The 13,346-nt window shown below is 26.0% G+C and overlaps 4 protein-coding genes across 6 annotated transcripts in view; 1 reads left to right on the plus strand and 3 right to left on the minus strand.

The window, feature by feature from the left end:
* LOC132929584 (ATP-dependent RNA helicase DDX54) overlaps nucleotides 1-12,792 on the plus strand; it is a 142,311-nt gene extending 129,519 nt beyond the window's left edge. Inside the window, exons 2-13 of the mRNA XM_060995035.1 lie at nucleotides 8,238-8,330; nucleotides 8,411-8,590; nucleotides 8,667-8,840; nucleotides 9,350-9,558; nucleotides 9,634-9,780; nucleotides 9,889-10,057; nucleotides 10,160-10,370; nucleotides 10,450-10,679; nucleotides 10,770-10,970; nucleotides 11,461-11,792; nucleotides 11,862-12,157; nucleotides 12,335-12,792. Of these exons, the coding sequence (XP_060851018.1) occupies nucleotides 8,420-8,590; nucleotides 8,667-8,840; nucleotides 9,350-9,558; nucleotides 9,634-9,780; nucleotides 9,889-10,057; nucleotides 10,160-10,370; nucleotides 10,450-10,679; nucleotides 10,770-10,970; nucleotides 11,461-11,792; nucleotides 11,862-12,157; nucleotides 12,335-12,537 (2,343 nt within the window). The 5' untranslated portion in view covers nucleotides 8,238-8,330; nucleotides 8,411-8,419 and the 3' untranslated portion in view covers nucleotides 12,538-12,792. The remainder of the gene's footprint in view (nucleotides 1-8,237; nucleotides 8,331-8,410; nucleotides 8,591-8,666; nucleotides 8,841-9,349; nucleotides 9,559-9,633; nucleotides 9,781-9,888; nucleotides 10,058-10,159; nucleotides 10,371-10,449; nucleotides 10,680-10,769; nucleotides 10,971-11,460; nucleotides 11,793-11,861; nucleotides 12,158-12,334) is intronic.
* Nucleotides 44-4,930, minus strand: LOC132929015 (mitochondrial import inner membrane translocase subunit Tim17-B). Its single transcript, XM_060994039.1, has 3 exons — nucleotides 4,792-4,930; nucleotides 1,562-1,742; nucleotides 44-608 (listed from the first exon to the last, which is right to left on the minus strand). The coding sequence occupies exons 2-3, from the start codon at nucleotides 1,706-1,708 to the stop codon at nucleotides 273-275; spliced, it is 483 nt and encodes a 160-aa protein (XP_060850022.1). The 5' UTR covers nucleotides 1,709-1,742; nucleotides 4,792-4,930; the 3' UTR covers nucleotides 44-272.
* LOC132929014 (protein artemis-like) lies at nucleotides 2,006-3,567 on the minus strand. The gene has a single exon (XM_060994037.1). The coding sequence runs from the start codon at nucleotides 3,462-3,464 to the stop codon at nucleotides 2,256-2,258; it is 1,209 nt and encodes a 402-aa protein (XP_060850020.1). The 5' UTR covers nucleotides 3,465-3,567; the 3' UTR covers nucleotides 2,006-2,255.
* Nucleotides 5,761-7,971, minus strand: LOC132929586 (GPI mannosyltransferase 3). 3 transcript variants are annotated; one of them, XM_060995039.1, is made up of 2 exons: nucleotides 7,758-7,971; nucleotides 5,761-7,559 (listed from the first exon to the last, which is right to left on the minus strand). In XM_060995039.1, exon 2 carries the CDS (start codon nucleotides 7,483-7,485, stop codon nucleotides 5,995-5,997), a length of 1,491 nt encoding a protein of 496 aa, XP_060851022.1. In that variant the 5' UTR covers nucleotides 7,486-7,559; nucleotides 7,758-7,971; the 3' UTR covers nucleotides 5,761-5,994. The 3 variants fall into 3 exon arrangements, with proteins under 3 accessions (XP_060851022.1, XP_060851021.1, XP_060851023.1); XM_060995038.1 differs by having other exon boundaries at nucleotides 7,744-7,971; XM_060995040.1 differs by having other exon boundaries at nucleotides 7,740-7,971.
* Nucleotides 12,793-13,346: the final 554 nt, after the last annotated feature.

Raw genomic sequence — 13,346 nt, forward strand, 5'->3', positions numbered from 1 at the left:
AATATGCATACTTATAGTATTCACAGTCTTATTATGATGTAAATTCATAATAAAAATTAAATTTTATTTCAATGAGAAACAATTAATGACAATATTATAATTTATCAACTAAGGCCAACGTCAAAATGTCATCGTAGAAGGCCATTTCTTTTCATCATTTGTCCACATAAATTCTATATAATTAAGTAAAAAGTAACAAGTATATTGATTGCATAACTACATATAAGAATATTATACATAACTCTAAGAGAAATATTTATAGGCTTGTTGAATTAACTAGCGTTAGGTTGGTTAATTTGAGTTGGATCTTCAAATACTGGTGGTTGAGGTCTGAATTGTTCGGCTGACATATGCATAAAAAATAATCCAAACCCTTCGATCATTGCCAATAGTAATCCTCCAAAAACAGCACTAGCTGTCATAGCTGGTATTCCATTACGTGCTGCTAATATACCACCAGTCAAAGCACCGCTAGCTATAGAATTCCACGGGTCTTCTTTTTTTCTGATGGCCACTAGTGAACAATCAATGGTTGAAAATAATCCTCCCCATATGGCAAAACTACCACCTATGTTGGGTGCTTTGGTTGCAACAGAATGAAAAGCTCCCTATAAAATACCAACATTGGTTAATAGTTAGTATACTGACTAAAAATTAAAATAATATAATTAAATCATACATAATAATTCATAACAATTTGGATGTAATAACCAAAAATACCGCCAGCCCTTAATTATACTATATTCTATGAAGCTTCAGTATTGATAATAAGTTTAACAACAAGTTCATATGGAGTTATATTATACCTACTAAATATACAATTTGCTTTTTGAAAAAAATAAATATAACCTATCATAATACTAAAATAAAAATAAATTATGTATACCAAAAATAATTTATATATTCATGGTTTTTTTTTAATAATAATTATCTTAGTGTAAGCCTACAAAACAGTTACTAATTTTATAATTAAAAATTTTTAAATAGCCCTAACATTTAATAGTTTTATAAGCTGCTAATATGTTATATTAAAACATGTTAAATAATGGGTTGTTATGACTTAAGAAAATATTTTTAGTGCTTTTATAGTTTTATAGACTTGTAAAATCTGAACTATAGTTAAAATCAATATTGAGTATTATTAAATTATCCGCAGTATTTGTATACATAAAAATATAAACAGTTCATGGATAAACTAAACTGCTGGATGCTGTTATCATTTCTTAAAGTTGTATAATATATTATTCTTGAAATTTGAATTTTAAAGCATATATTATTAATTATTTTTATTTTGCTTGAATCTTGTTTATAAATTAACATAACATTTATTATTGGCTAGAAGTTTAAAATTGAAAAACTCAACAAATTTATAAGTTAAATCTTAAATATAAAAAAATTTGGATTTAAATAGTTAGTTATATATTATTTATACTTAGAAAAAATATATAAATGTGAGAAATAAACTAAATTTATAAATTATAGTACATCCTATACAAATGTGACGTGTCAAGATTTTTCTGTATTATTTAGAATTTTCTAAAATGAAAAAAATTGAACTTACATTAAAACGTCTGTTAACTCCAGTAGGAGCATTACGGAAGCCTTTTATACCTTGAAAAATACCACCACCAATGAGACCCATAGCAAAAGCTCCACCAAGATCTTCTAATATTCTCATTGGACATGGTTCTCTTCCAAATTCTTCCATGGTTTTTTATTGCTGTACTAGGTTTTTAAAATATCTGAAAAGCCGAGTAGTATATATTATTAAAATATCCATGAAAATAAAATCCTAAGCATTTCTAAATTATTAAATGTTTGCTGGGAGATTTTTAATACAAAATTATTATTCAAAAACATAGTTATTATAAATAGCAATATCATTGTAATTATAAATAATATACTTAAGTCTAATTTTATAACCAATAGATATTAATTTCAAAAACCATTATCTTATAATTATATTTATTTATTTATTTAGAAACAGTTTCTATAAGTCTCTTGATAATAATTTTATATTGTAAACCATTTATTAAAATCCTTATTTATTTACATACTAAATATCAAAATATTTAACATGACAAATATGCAAATATGATTATATATATACACACATACATACACAAATTTATAGATAGTAATTCAAAATTTATTAGCATTATTTAATAGCATTTAGCATTATTCTAAACAAATAATAGTAAGCATTTACAAAATAATCTTATTATTTAAAAATAATAATTAATTAGGTTTAAGATTCATTCTCTTTCAGGAGATTCAATTCTTGGTCTTTTGTTGAAAACTTCTGTTCTATTTTGATTGTATTTAAATTTGTTGGAGAGTTTTAAAACCACTTTTGGATTTTCTTTAACATCTTCCTTCATTGCCCTAGGAGTCCAATTGTTTTCGGTTAAAATATCATAGATCTCTTTATGTGTTTGATTAACTATTACATTAAAATATAATTTTTCTGGATTAAGGAACTTGACAATTTCTCTTAATTCCTTACAACTAGGATGACTAGAATAACAAACTCTGGTTATATTATTTTTAACAATTACATGACCACCAGTGTTTATCACATCTTTAGTAAATGCTAGGGCATTAAGCTGTACACATTTAACATTTTTATTTAATTTCATACAGTTAATATTATCAGTGTCACATTCATTTTTTGAACATGCGTGTATTCTATTATTAGTATAAATTGGAGTTACAAAGTTGTCTAATTCTGCTATTGAACTATACAATTCTTCATATTTTTGTTTATGCACATGAACAGAGCATTTGAAATGTTTAGCAACTTCAACTATGGCAAATTCTATGCCTACATATCCAGGCATCCACAAACAAATTTTATTATTAGGGTCTTGATGTAACCATTCTTCAACTAATTTTATCAAGTTAGCACTACTCTCTTTTCTCATTGGAAATTCATAATATTTTTTTGATGCAAAAGTCGTGTCTAAATACAATGCAGATATATTCTTAGGACCACGATTACCTTCGTTATCTATCAAAAGTGGTTTAAATAGTTTGAAATCTTGTAATTGTATTCGGAAATCTCCAGTATATAAAATGCGATGTGCACCAGCTTCAATTAAAAACATGACTGATCCTGGACAATGTCCAGCTGGTAAGAGGGTCACACAAATGTATTCAAAAATATCAGAATGTACTTTCAATAAATTAGGAAAACCAATTTCAAGAGATATAAGTTTATCTTCTCTAAGATTAATGGTTTTGTTTCGTTTTAAAAATGTTATTGTCAACGGTGATGCATAAAGCATCATGTTTTTAGTATTATTGAATGTCACTTGAAAAGAATGATCTTGAATTCCACGCATGTGGTCTTTATGAAAATGAGACAACATAAAAGTAGAACAATTCAGCAGATGTGACTCAAAAGAATCAATTCCAATGAATGATAATTCCTTTTCTTCTAATTTTCCACAAAAGGTAGACATTTTCCTGGAATAACAAAATATTTAAGAAAACCCAGGAAATCATAACACTCTATTTTCAATTCAGTATTTTAAATAATATTAATAATAATTAGTTTTAAATAATATACATATTTTTATACTACTAACTAGTTTCATACAGTCATAAAAACAGCTTAAAATTTATTTTATTTAACTATCTTAAAATATACATTACAAAATTAGTTAATAATACTTAGTTGTTAAACAGAAAATATATACATTTTTAAATATTGTGATTAATTATAAATAGGTACAAAATACAAATACATTATGTCACTATACTGGGGGTAACTATGAAAGTATTTATTTAAAATGTCAATGCATTATTTGCTACCTATTTCTTTGACTTACACATAACATGACAAATTTGATTAATATTATATAACAGTAATAAATAAGTAAAATATCTCCAATATAACATAAAATTATACCTATTGGCTAATGAACTCAAATTTGCTAAATTCTGTGTAAGACATTCGTCAAAGAGAGTAAACAAATAATTTGCTGACATTTACTTAATTTAAATTTTAAAGATTACTCAATATAGTATGGTTATAGCTTAATTATGATATTAAACACAGTATGAATATGTTTTGAAATTCTTTTTTTTTTATACCTAATTATTTTTAATTAGTTTATACATTTATGATAATGTTTAAATTATATTTTGTATTATATCAATTGATTCAACCTACCAAATCATAATTTTTAAATCTAAAATTCAAAATATTGAAAACAATTATTAGCTATACTAACCAATTATGTATTAGTAATTGGATGAAGAAAAAACAGTACTTAATATATAATTATTATTTTAATGTATAGAGAATTTAAGTATTAAAAGAACATTTAACATATTTTTACTATTGATCTAAATAAAATAATTTGTTATATGTACATTTAACTTTATTTTCACATTTATTGATAATCATCAAAATTAAGTTTAAATGTGGTTGATCAAAGATATGTATATCCATAATCAAATAAAAAGCTTGTTTGACAGTGACAACACTTTAATTACTCTTTTTTAAGAACACCACTTATTTAATATGTTGGATAAGGATTAAACTTGAGAAGTAACTAATTACTACTAACAAGTTTAAAATAACATTTAACCAATTTAAGCAAATATATAACCTTTGTAATCATTGAATAACCACTGAATAGTGAATATTGATATTACATTGACAACTTTAGAGATACAATGATAAATTATATAGATATATTAGTATACCTATCAATGGATTTTATTTTAATGTAATTTAAAAAATATTTATCAAGCATGAGCAATTATTAATGTTTTACTTACGTTTAGTAGAACGACAAAGATTGAAGAGAATTATTCTTATTCCATTATTTCTATAGATACTGTGGATTTTATTTAATATTTATAATATTTTTATCAATGATATTTAAGTTTGATGGTTAGGTGAGAAATTAATATTATTCAAACCTTCTCGATTTCAAGGAGGTTGTAAGAAATATATAATTCCCGCCATAAACTCAAAATTAAGAGATAAAAATATAATTATTTAGCCACTGAACTAGTTCAGTGTATTTAGCCCGAAGATAATTAATAAATTGTCTAATCTTGTATGTACGTCGTACAAAATGAGGACTATCTGTCTATCTATATGTATTGTAAAAGTATGTCACGCCAAATATTACAGAGTTTGTATGTAATACTATACAAAATACAATATCATGTTTCTGTTACAGTTAATACCTAAAATCAGTTTGAACCAGAATTTATTAATGAAAACTAGTTATACCTACCAAAATACATTTATTAAGTACACTCAGTTTTTACTAATTATTAAAGTATTTCTTTGTAAATAAATAAGTCCAAATTATTACCATATTTTTATACAAGATAATTTATAAATAGATAAAATTAATTTTTGAAATTATATGTTATAAGTTATAACTTATAACTTATAATTGAATATTTAAAATTTTCTAATAAAGTTAAAAAAAAATCATTTAACAATTGTTTACGGTTAAAAAAATAATTACACGATATTATATTATATTTAATGTTTTGTTAATGATTACCTTATTGAAATAATGCATTGGACAATCAAACTGTTAAGTTTTAATTTTAATTTTTTTTTTTTATTTCATTGACATTTAATTTTTGCATTCATTCTGGGTTGTAAATAAGTAAAAATTACAGCAATGTTCACAATGAAACATAATAACCGTTATAATTTTACTACATGTTTACAATATATCATGAACATAAGGTATTTAGTTTCAAAAAAAAAACCATTAAGTATTAACTTTGCAAATTTGCAATTTTGTAATATAAAATAAGATAACTTAACAATTTATGATTAAAAACAAAATTTTACATAATTTGGTAACATATATTTAACATAAATTTATAGTTTTCAATTAATTAATGTAAACTTCAATATTTTTTTTTAACAGAACTAAAATGATAACATTGTTAATTAAAATATAATCAAACAATAAATTTTATATTTTACTGAAAAAAAATTCAAAATAATTATACTATATAATTAGGATATGCAATGCATGAAAACACGTTTATGTAATGCCCAGTTCTGACAGATGGAAAATCAGTGTGAAATACTGATAAAATACTTTTATATTTTCCTTTAGTTAAAAATGCTTGTAATTTTTTTGATAGTTCGTCAAACATAACTATGTGTGTTGGAAAACTATTATTACTTGCAGCTGAATACGACTCTTCAAGCCACTTCTTTGGATTTTCAAAAAATATATCTGCTTCATCCATATAATTTGATATGCCATTAAGATTTGGCTCACATGTTAAGATTCTTGTAGTTATATTCAAATGAAGATGACTGTAAAGTGGAGTTGAGTGACATGGCATTAGAAATAATAATGTTGAATTTTGAGGTATCTCAGCTAAATGTGACATAACTTTAGTAGACCCTATCTGATGATACCGGCCCAAATAAATTAATACTATGATATTTAATATAACCGTTAAAGTTCCTAATTTTATAAACTTTTTACAGACCATAGAAATTTGTTGAGATGTAATAAAGAATATCATTGGAAACAATGGCAATAGAAATCGTTGTTCTTTATGAGAAACCATACTTAACACTGACAAAGACCAAAATATTGTGATTGCCAACTTGGAATCAGTATCATAAAAATTAATGTGCCTTAATTTTTTGATAAAACAATAAATAAATATAAAAAATATTGGTCCCAACACTGGTGGTAGTCCACTGACAAAATACCAATACCAATGCTCAACAGAATAATGAGCATTGACTTTTTTTATAATATTATAATACAAAAAATTCCACTGTGTAACAACAAAAGAACCGTGAAGGTAAGTATCTAACGTTATAGAAAATATAAGTGATGTCAATCCAATACAAATATACCTTATTAGATTATTTACAGCATAACGTTTATGAGCAAAAAAATCAAACATAATTAATGGAAACCACACTATTATTGCCGTTGGACGTATAATACAAGCAAGAGCAACTATCCATAAAAATTTTACATCTTTATTTTTCAATGACCAAGGGTAATAATACAAGGCAATTGTTGTCAAGTTGGTTTCCAATGTGTTAACTAAGGTACGTGTCGAACAATATGCCAAAAACGGACTTGACATATAACATACTACTGGCCAAAATACATTTGAACATTTAGCGTGCTTTTGTATCCAGCATACAAAACAATAATCTGAGAATGTCGAAAAAAATGTTTGTAGAAAGCGTGGACTCCATATTAAAAGTTGTAATGTGTCCAATGAGAAATATTTTAAAATTTTATAGAGTATAACAATCCATGAGATGGAAATATAACTTCTTATACCAACAATCCATTCCCAAGTGCGATATCCATAACCAAAAGTAACGTAATGAGCTATCTCCAAAGACTGCCAGTATTCATCTGGGACATACCATGAACGAACTATGTATAGATGGAACAATCTTATGATCAATAAAGATGTAACAACAGTCAACAATGTTGGATATTTCATGTTTCAACAATGGACAATTGCACATTTATTTTTATTAATTTGGCAATCTTCTTTCTTTTTTTTTGATCATCAGTCTGAAAAATACATAAAGTATTAATCAGTGTTTATGACATAGAAATTCCAAAGATAATTAATTTTATTATTATATTTGTTTAACATTTAATTTAAAGATGATTAATTTTTATATAAACATTAAACTCATAATACATCAATTATAATGAGTAAATATATTATAACATATTAATATTAAATACCTACTATATAACTATTACCTAATTGTAAAATACAAACACGATCATTAATTAATATGAATTAAATTAATAATACAATTAGGCTTTAAAGAGAATTAATGAGACTTTGGAGAGTTTATTTAATGAAATATAATTATTCATTAGGTATCCGCATTTTGCATTTTGTAAGTTTCATGGTACTTCAAGTGTTTTACTGAGTACTGTACAGTCAATAAAACAGAAGTTGTCAATGTATAAGAATTAAGAATTCAAATCTCATCTTATCTAATGTTTACATGAGCTTGCGGCACAATAATAGATAATATATATATGACGAATACCAACCACGGTACCAACCACCTACTTATAAAATGAGTGCTATTCAAAATAATAAGGTTCGCCTTCAAATTATTTTACTGATAACAGATAATAAATATAAGATTAAAATATCATCTCTATATCAATAATATTATTATCAAAGGGCACGTGGTTATATTCTGTGGTTTAGGAAACAAGTAACAACAATATTCATAGCGTAGTATTAATCATTATAATATCGAATATAGCCAAAAATATTTCTGAGTATCGTGATTTCTTAATTATTTCTTTATTCGAGTAAGTTTATTCGTTTGATATTGTAGCTTGATGATAACTGTTGACTATTTAATATAATGTGTTTTTTCATTTGAATTCAGATTGGAAAAATGGAGGAAGAAACGTTAATTGGCTTTAATGATATAGCCACATTAAAACCAGAGGTCAAACAAAAAACTGGCAAAAGATCTGGAGGTTTCCAAGCCATGGGATTGAGTTTCCCTGTGCTAAAGGGAGTACTCAAAAGGGGTTACAAAGTACCCACTCCTATACAGAGAAAAGTATGGCCAAATTTAAAACTATGTTATTCTTGACATTATTTATTTGCATTACTTGACATTATTGTTTTTCTTTTAGACAATCCCTATTGCTTTGGAAAACCGTGATGTTGTAGCTATGGCTCGGACCGGTAGTGGTAAAACAGCTTGTTTTTTAATACCAATGTTTGAAAAATTGACTCAGCACACTGTAAATGGACACAGAGGAATACGGGCTTTAATTTTATCACCAACTCGAGAACTTGCTGTTCAGGTAATATTTTATAAAAATTTAATTTTAATTGCTAGAGAATACAATGTCTTAAAATCCTTAGTATTCAACACATTATAAAAAAAAATTAAAACTATCTAACCAATCTAACTATTTTTATAGCTTTATGTGTGTATTTTATCTTGTATATTGAATAGTACTAAAAATCAATGAATTAAATGTGTGTGAGATTAATTTGATAGTATGTAATTGTTTAAAAGAAGTATCCCATAATATTTTCATTCATTGGTTAATCAATGTTATGAAAGAATTACTTGATGTTTGTAAAATTAATTAGTAACTGTGTTCTTATATAATAACTCTCATCAAAAAATAAATTAGTATAATAATAACTAATAATATTACATTAAATTACTACTTTAATCTAAATAGTAAAGCCCTGTATGATTTTTGTAAGTGAATATATTTATAGTATATCAATATAAATGAACAAAACTTTGTAATGTTCATTTACAAAAAAAAATAAATTTATGAAATTAATATGATTTCAGACATTGAAGTTTTTAAAAGAAATAGGAAAGTTTACTAATTTGAAATCAGCCGTTATATTAGGAGGTGATCCAATGGAAGCCCAGTTTAGTATAATGCACAGTGCTCCAGATATTATTGTAGCTACTCCTGGTCGATTTTTGCATTTATGTGTAGAAATGTCCTTGAAGTTGCCATATATTCAATATGTTGTTTTTGATGAAGCAGATAGGTAAGTTACTCAATTCAGTTTCCTATTTATTTAATCAATTTACTATATTATAGCCAATATATTGTTGTTTTTTAGGCTTTTCGAAATGGGTTTCGGTGAACAATTAACAGAAATTATTGCTCGTCTACCAGAGACTCGACAAACTTTACTTTTTTCAGCTACTTTGCCAAAAGTTTTAGTTCAATTTGCTCGAGCAGGACTTTCTGATCCTGTTCTCATAAGGTTAAGATTTTTATTGTTCTTAGTGTAATATTGATGACAATTTGATTTTATTCAACCATTTAACCTTTTGAATATAGTTAACATTGTCTTAAATTTTTTAAACTTTAGATTGGATGTGGAGTCAAAAATACCCGATACACTAGGATTAGGATTTCTAAATGTACGGCCTGAAGAACGAGATGGTGCTCTTTTATGTCTTCTGAAGTATGTTGTCAAACCAGATTCTATGACTATAATTTTTGCTCCAACCAAACATCACGTTGATTATATTCATTTAGTAAGTTCTCTTGAAAAATAATTTCAATATTTTTTTTTATCTTATATCTTTGAGGTATATTCTTGTTACATAAATAATATTTCATGTCCGTGTATATTTTAGCTTCTGGATTTTCAAGATATACCAAATACATTCATTTATTCTGATTTGGACCCAACAGCCAGAAAAATAAATGCTAGTAAATTTCAGACTGGCAGTGTAAAAACTCTCATAACAACTGATATAGCTGCACGTGGTATAGATATTCCACAGTTGGATGTTGTTATTAACTATACATTCCCAGCAAAGTCTAAATTATTTGTGCACAGAGTTGGTAAGTAAACAGCAAATATAAAATTTATTTTTATTATTATATTATAAATTTATAACCATTACCCATTATAATTTTATAGGGCGGTGTGCTCGAGCTGGAAAAGTTGGTCAAGCCTATAGTTTAGTGACACGTGATGAAATGTGTTACTTATTAGATTTACATTTGTTCTTGGGCCGTCCATTTAGTCCTGTACTCGAAACGCCCAAGTCCGAAGATGATACTGATGGCCTTTTCGGTATAGTGCCCCAATTGTTGTTGGAAGAAGAATTAGGACAACTGACAAATTGGTATACATCATCTATTGATGTGGTAAGTTAAATGTTGTACATATTTAATCAAATAACATATTATTTCTTTATTTATTATATAGATTATAATATATTTTATATATTATTCTAGATAAACTCTCTGAAAACGTGTACAAATGGTTATAAAAACTATATCAAGTCTAGGCCAGGCGCTTCAGTTGATAGTGTTCGTAGAGCTAAGAAAATTGACTTAACAGTTATTGCAGAGCATCCAATGTTTCAAAAAATAATTGCAGCAGATATGGGACGTATTGATTTTGTTAGCCGTATTAAAAACTTTAGACCAGAAACTGTAAGTTATTGTTTGCAAGTGTATGATGCACAGTAAAAGAGAATAAATTAAATAACTTAAAATTCACTACTTTTCTAAAAACTAAATATTATATTTTATAATATATAATAAGTCAACTTATTCCATTTTTTCTATACATAGTAAAATATCACTGCTACTTATTAAATTTTTCACAGTTTATTAAAGACAACTGATAAGTTAATAATTATTTTTTTATTTTTATAAAAATATGTTAGTAAAATTAGTATTTCTACAATTCAATGATCAAAAAATATGTAAAATTAACATATTAATTTGTTCCCTTTTATCAATGCACCTACCAAATATTGTATGCTATTTATTAAGATAAACAAATAACATTTAATTTATATTTGATACAATATTTTAAATATTTTTGTAGACCTATTTTACTAAAAGTACTTATTAATCTAAACCAATTTTAAATACCAATTAAGTATTGTAATAATATTAATATCATGTTGTTTTGTAGACCGTTTTTGAAATGGGCCAGTCTACAAACTCAATACCATTACTTCAGATGAAATTACTAAGAGAACGAAATATGCCCAGTGTTATTAACTATCATCGTAAAAAGCGTGAACAACTCAGTGATCCTGAAGGAGTAAGATTGAAAAAAGTTGATTTGCCATCAAGTAATCAAACAGAAATTCAAGAAACATTTAACGACATTATCACTCAAAGACCTCGTGTAACTGGTCAAAAAAAGAAAAAAAATCTTAAAAAAACAAAACAACCAAAACAACCGGTTAAGTCTGAACATTTCATACCATATCAACCAGCTGATTGTTATACAGAAGAAGGGTAAGTAAATGAAAAATAAACATTTTATAACTTTTTTAAACGTGTGACGTAACACGTTGTATTATTCAGATTGGCTGTTGATAATTTGAAATCGAGTGAAGGAATATTGGATTTAATGGGAGATTCAGAACAATCTTTAGCTAAACAAAATTCAAATAAACGTAAATGGGACCCAGTGAGTCATAAATATGTAAGTAAACAGAGTCTTGAAAAAAATCAAGTGAAAAAAATCAAATCCGAGTCTGGGCATTGGATACCAATTACATACAAAAGTGATAGGTATGAAAAATGGCAGGAGAAATCAAAATTGAAGAATTCTGCGGCAGAAGGAAATGATGAAGAAGAACAAAAGAAAATTGCACCTTGTAAGTACAATAAATGTAATCTTACTAGAAACCATTATCATTAAATTAATAATAATAATAATAGTAATTATTCCTAAAATATTATAATCTGCCAATTTTTTTTATCCATTTTCTTGTTATCATATAATTTAACTACCCTTGTATTAATTATGTAAAATTTGCATTTTATTCTTTTAGTGTTCCGGTTTAAATTAGACACTCGTTGGGGTCGTCACAACGCTAAATTGCGGGAACAGCAATCTGAACACCGTCTGAAATTAGACACTAAACACATTCTAAAACAGAGAATAATTAAAGAACACCGTAGAAAGAAAAATGGCAGGAAACCCGTGAAAAAAGACAAGATCCGTAAGAAGAGTGCGAAGTTTAACAAATTTTAATTTTAAAAAGTCATTGTTGTGGTATAATTACGTATTATAAAAATATTTAATATTAACTATTCTAAATTACGGTGAACGAATTGTCATTTTACCTTCATGAGTCATGACCTACTGTTATTACAACACTGTATATGAATAACTAATTTCATGCATGATTTGAGATTAATTGTTGGTATCTAAATGTGTACAAAAATATTTGTAGACAGCGTTGGAGTGCCTAATATAATATTCTATTAAAATTATTATTATATTTTACACGACAATTTAGTTTTTTGTACAAAGTATGATAATTTCCAGACAACTTGTATGATATAGTTGTCTAATTACTATGCCAGTGCATTCTAATTACAAAAACCCGAGGAAAAGTATAAAATCGATGTTAAATTTTAAGATCTCTTAGACATAAGTAGTCAGTTTAGTTACCATTATATAACAGGCATAACTGCATAAGAATACAATTAATTTGTTTTAAACACAAAAGATACTTAGTATGAATGTATAATAGTATTGGATTCAACAATAGTGACTAGTGAGTTGTGTAAAGGTATAATTGTATTTTAATGAACTGAACATGATATAGGTAAGAGCCACGGTTATCCACGCGGTATTGATAACCGCAGTAAGAGCTTAGAGATGTTTTTATTTATTTATAATGATTTATACTATGTAAGTATAGTTGATACATTTTTTATTTTAAAATAATTTCATTAAACCTTCTGAAAAACCTTAAACCTCTAACCTTCTTATTTTTCTAAATAATTAACAAGTCATAATAGTATAAAAATAAAAGTCCTAGAAGTTGCAGATTT

Source organism: Rhopalosiphum padi, chromosome 4 (genome assembly GCF_020882245.1).
Source record: "Rhopalosiphum padi isolate XX-2018 chromosome 4, ASM2088224v1, whole genome shotgun sequence".
In the NCBI taxonomy this organism is placed as follows: domain Eukaryota; kingdom Metazoa; phylum Arthropoda; class Insecta; order Hemiptera; family Aphididae; genus Rhopalosiphum; species Rhopalosiphum padi.

Bases quoted from the DNA above. Each gene is read 5' to 3' on its own strand.
- LOC132929014 (XM_060994037.1), bottom strand. From the start codon at position 3,464: ATGTCTACCTTTTGTGGAAAATTAGAAGAAAAGGAATTATCATTCATT.
- LOC132929015 (XM_060994039.1), bottom strand. From the start codon at position 1,708: ATGGAAGAATTTGGAAGAGAACCATGTCCAATGAGAATATTAGAAGAT. The intron at 609-1,561 runs GTAAGTTCAATT...GGTATTTTATAG, and splicing joins GAGTTAACAGACGTTTTAAT to GGAGCTTTTCATTCTGTTGC.
- LOC132929586 (XM_060995039.1), bottom strand. From the start codon at position 7,485: ATGAAATATCCAACATTGTTGACTGTTGTTACATCTTTATTGATCATA.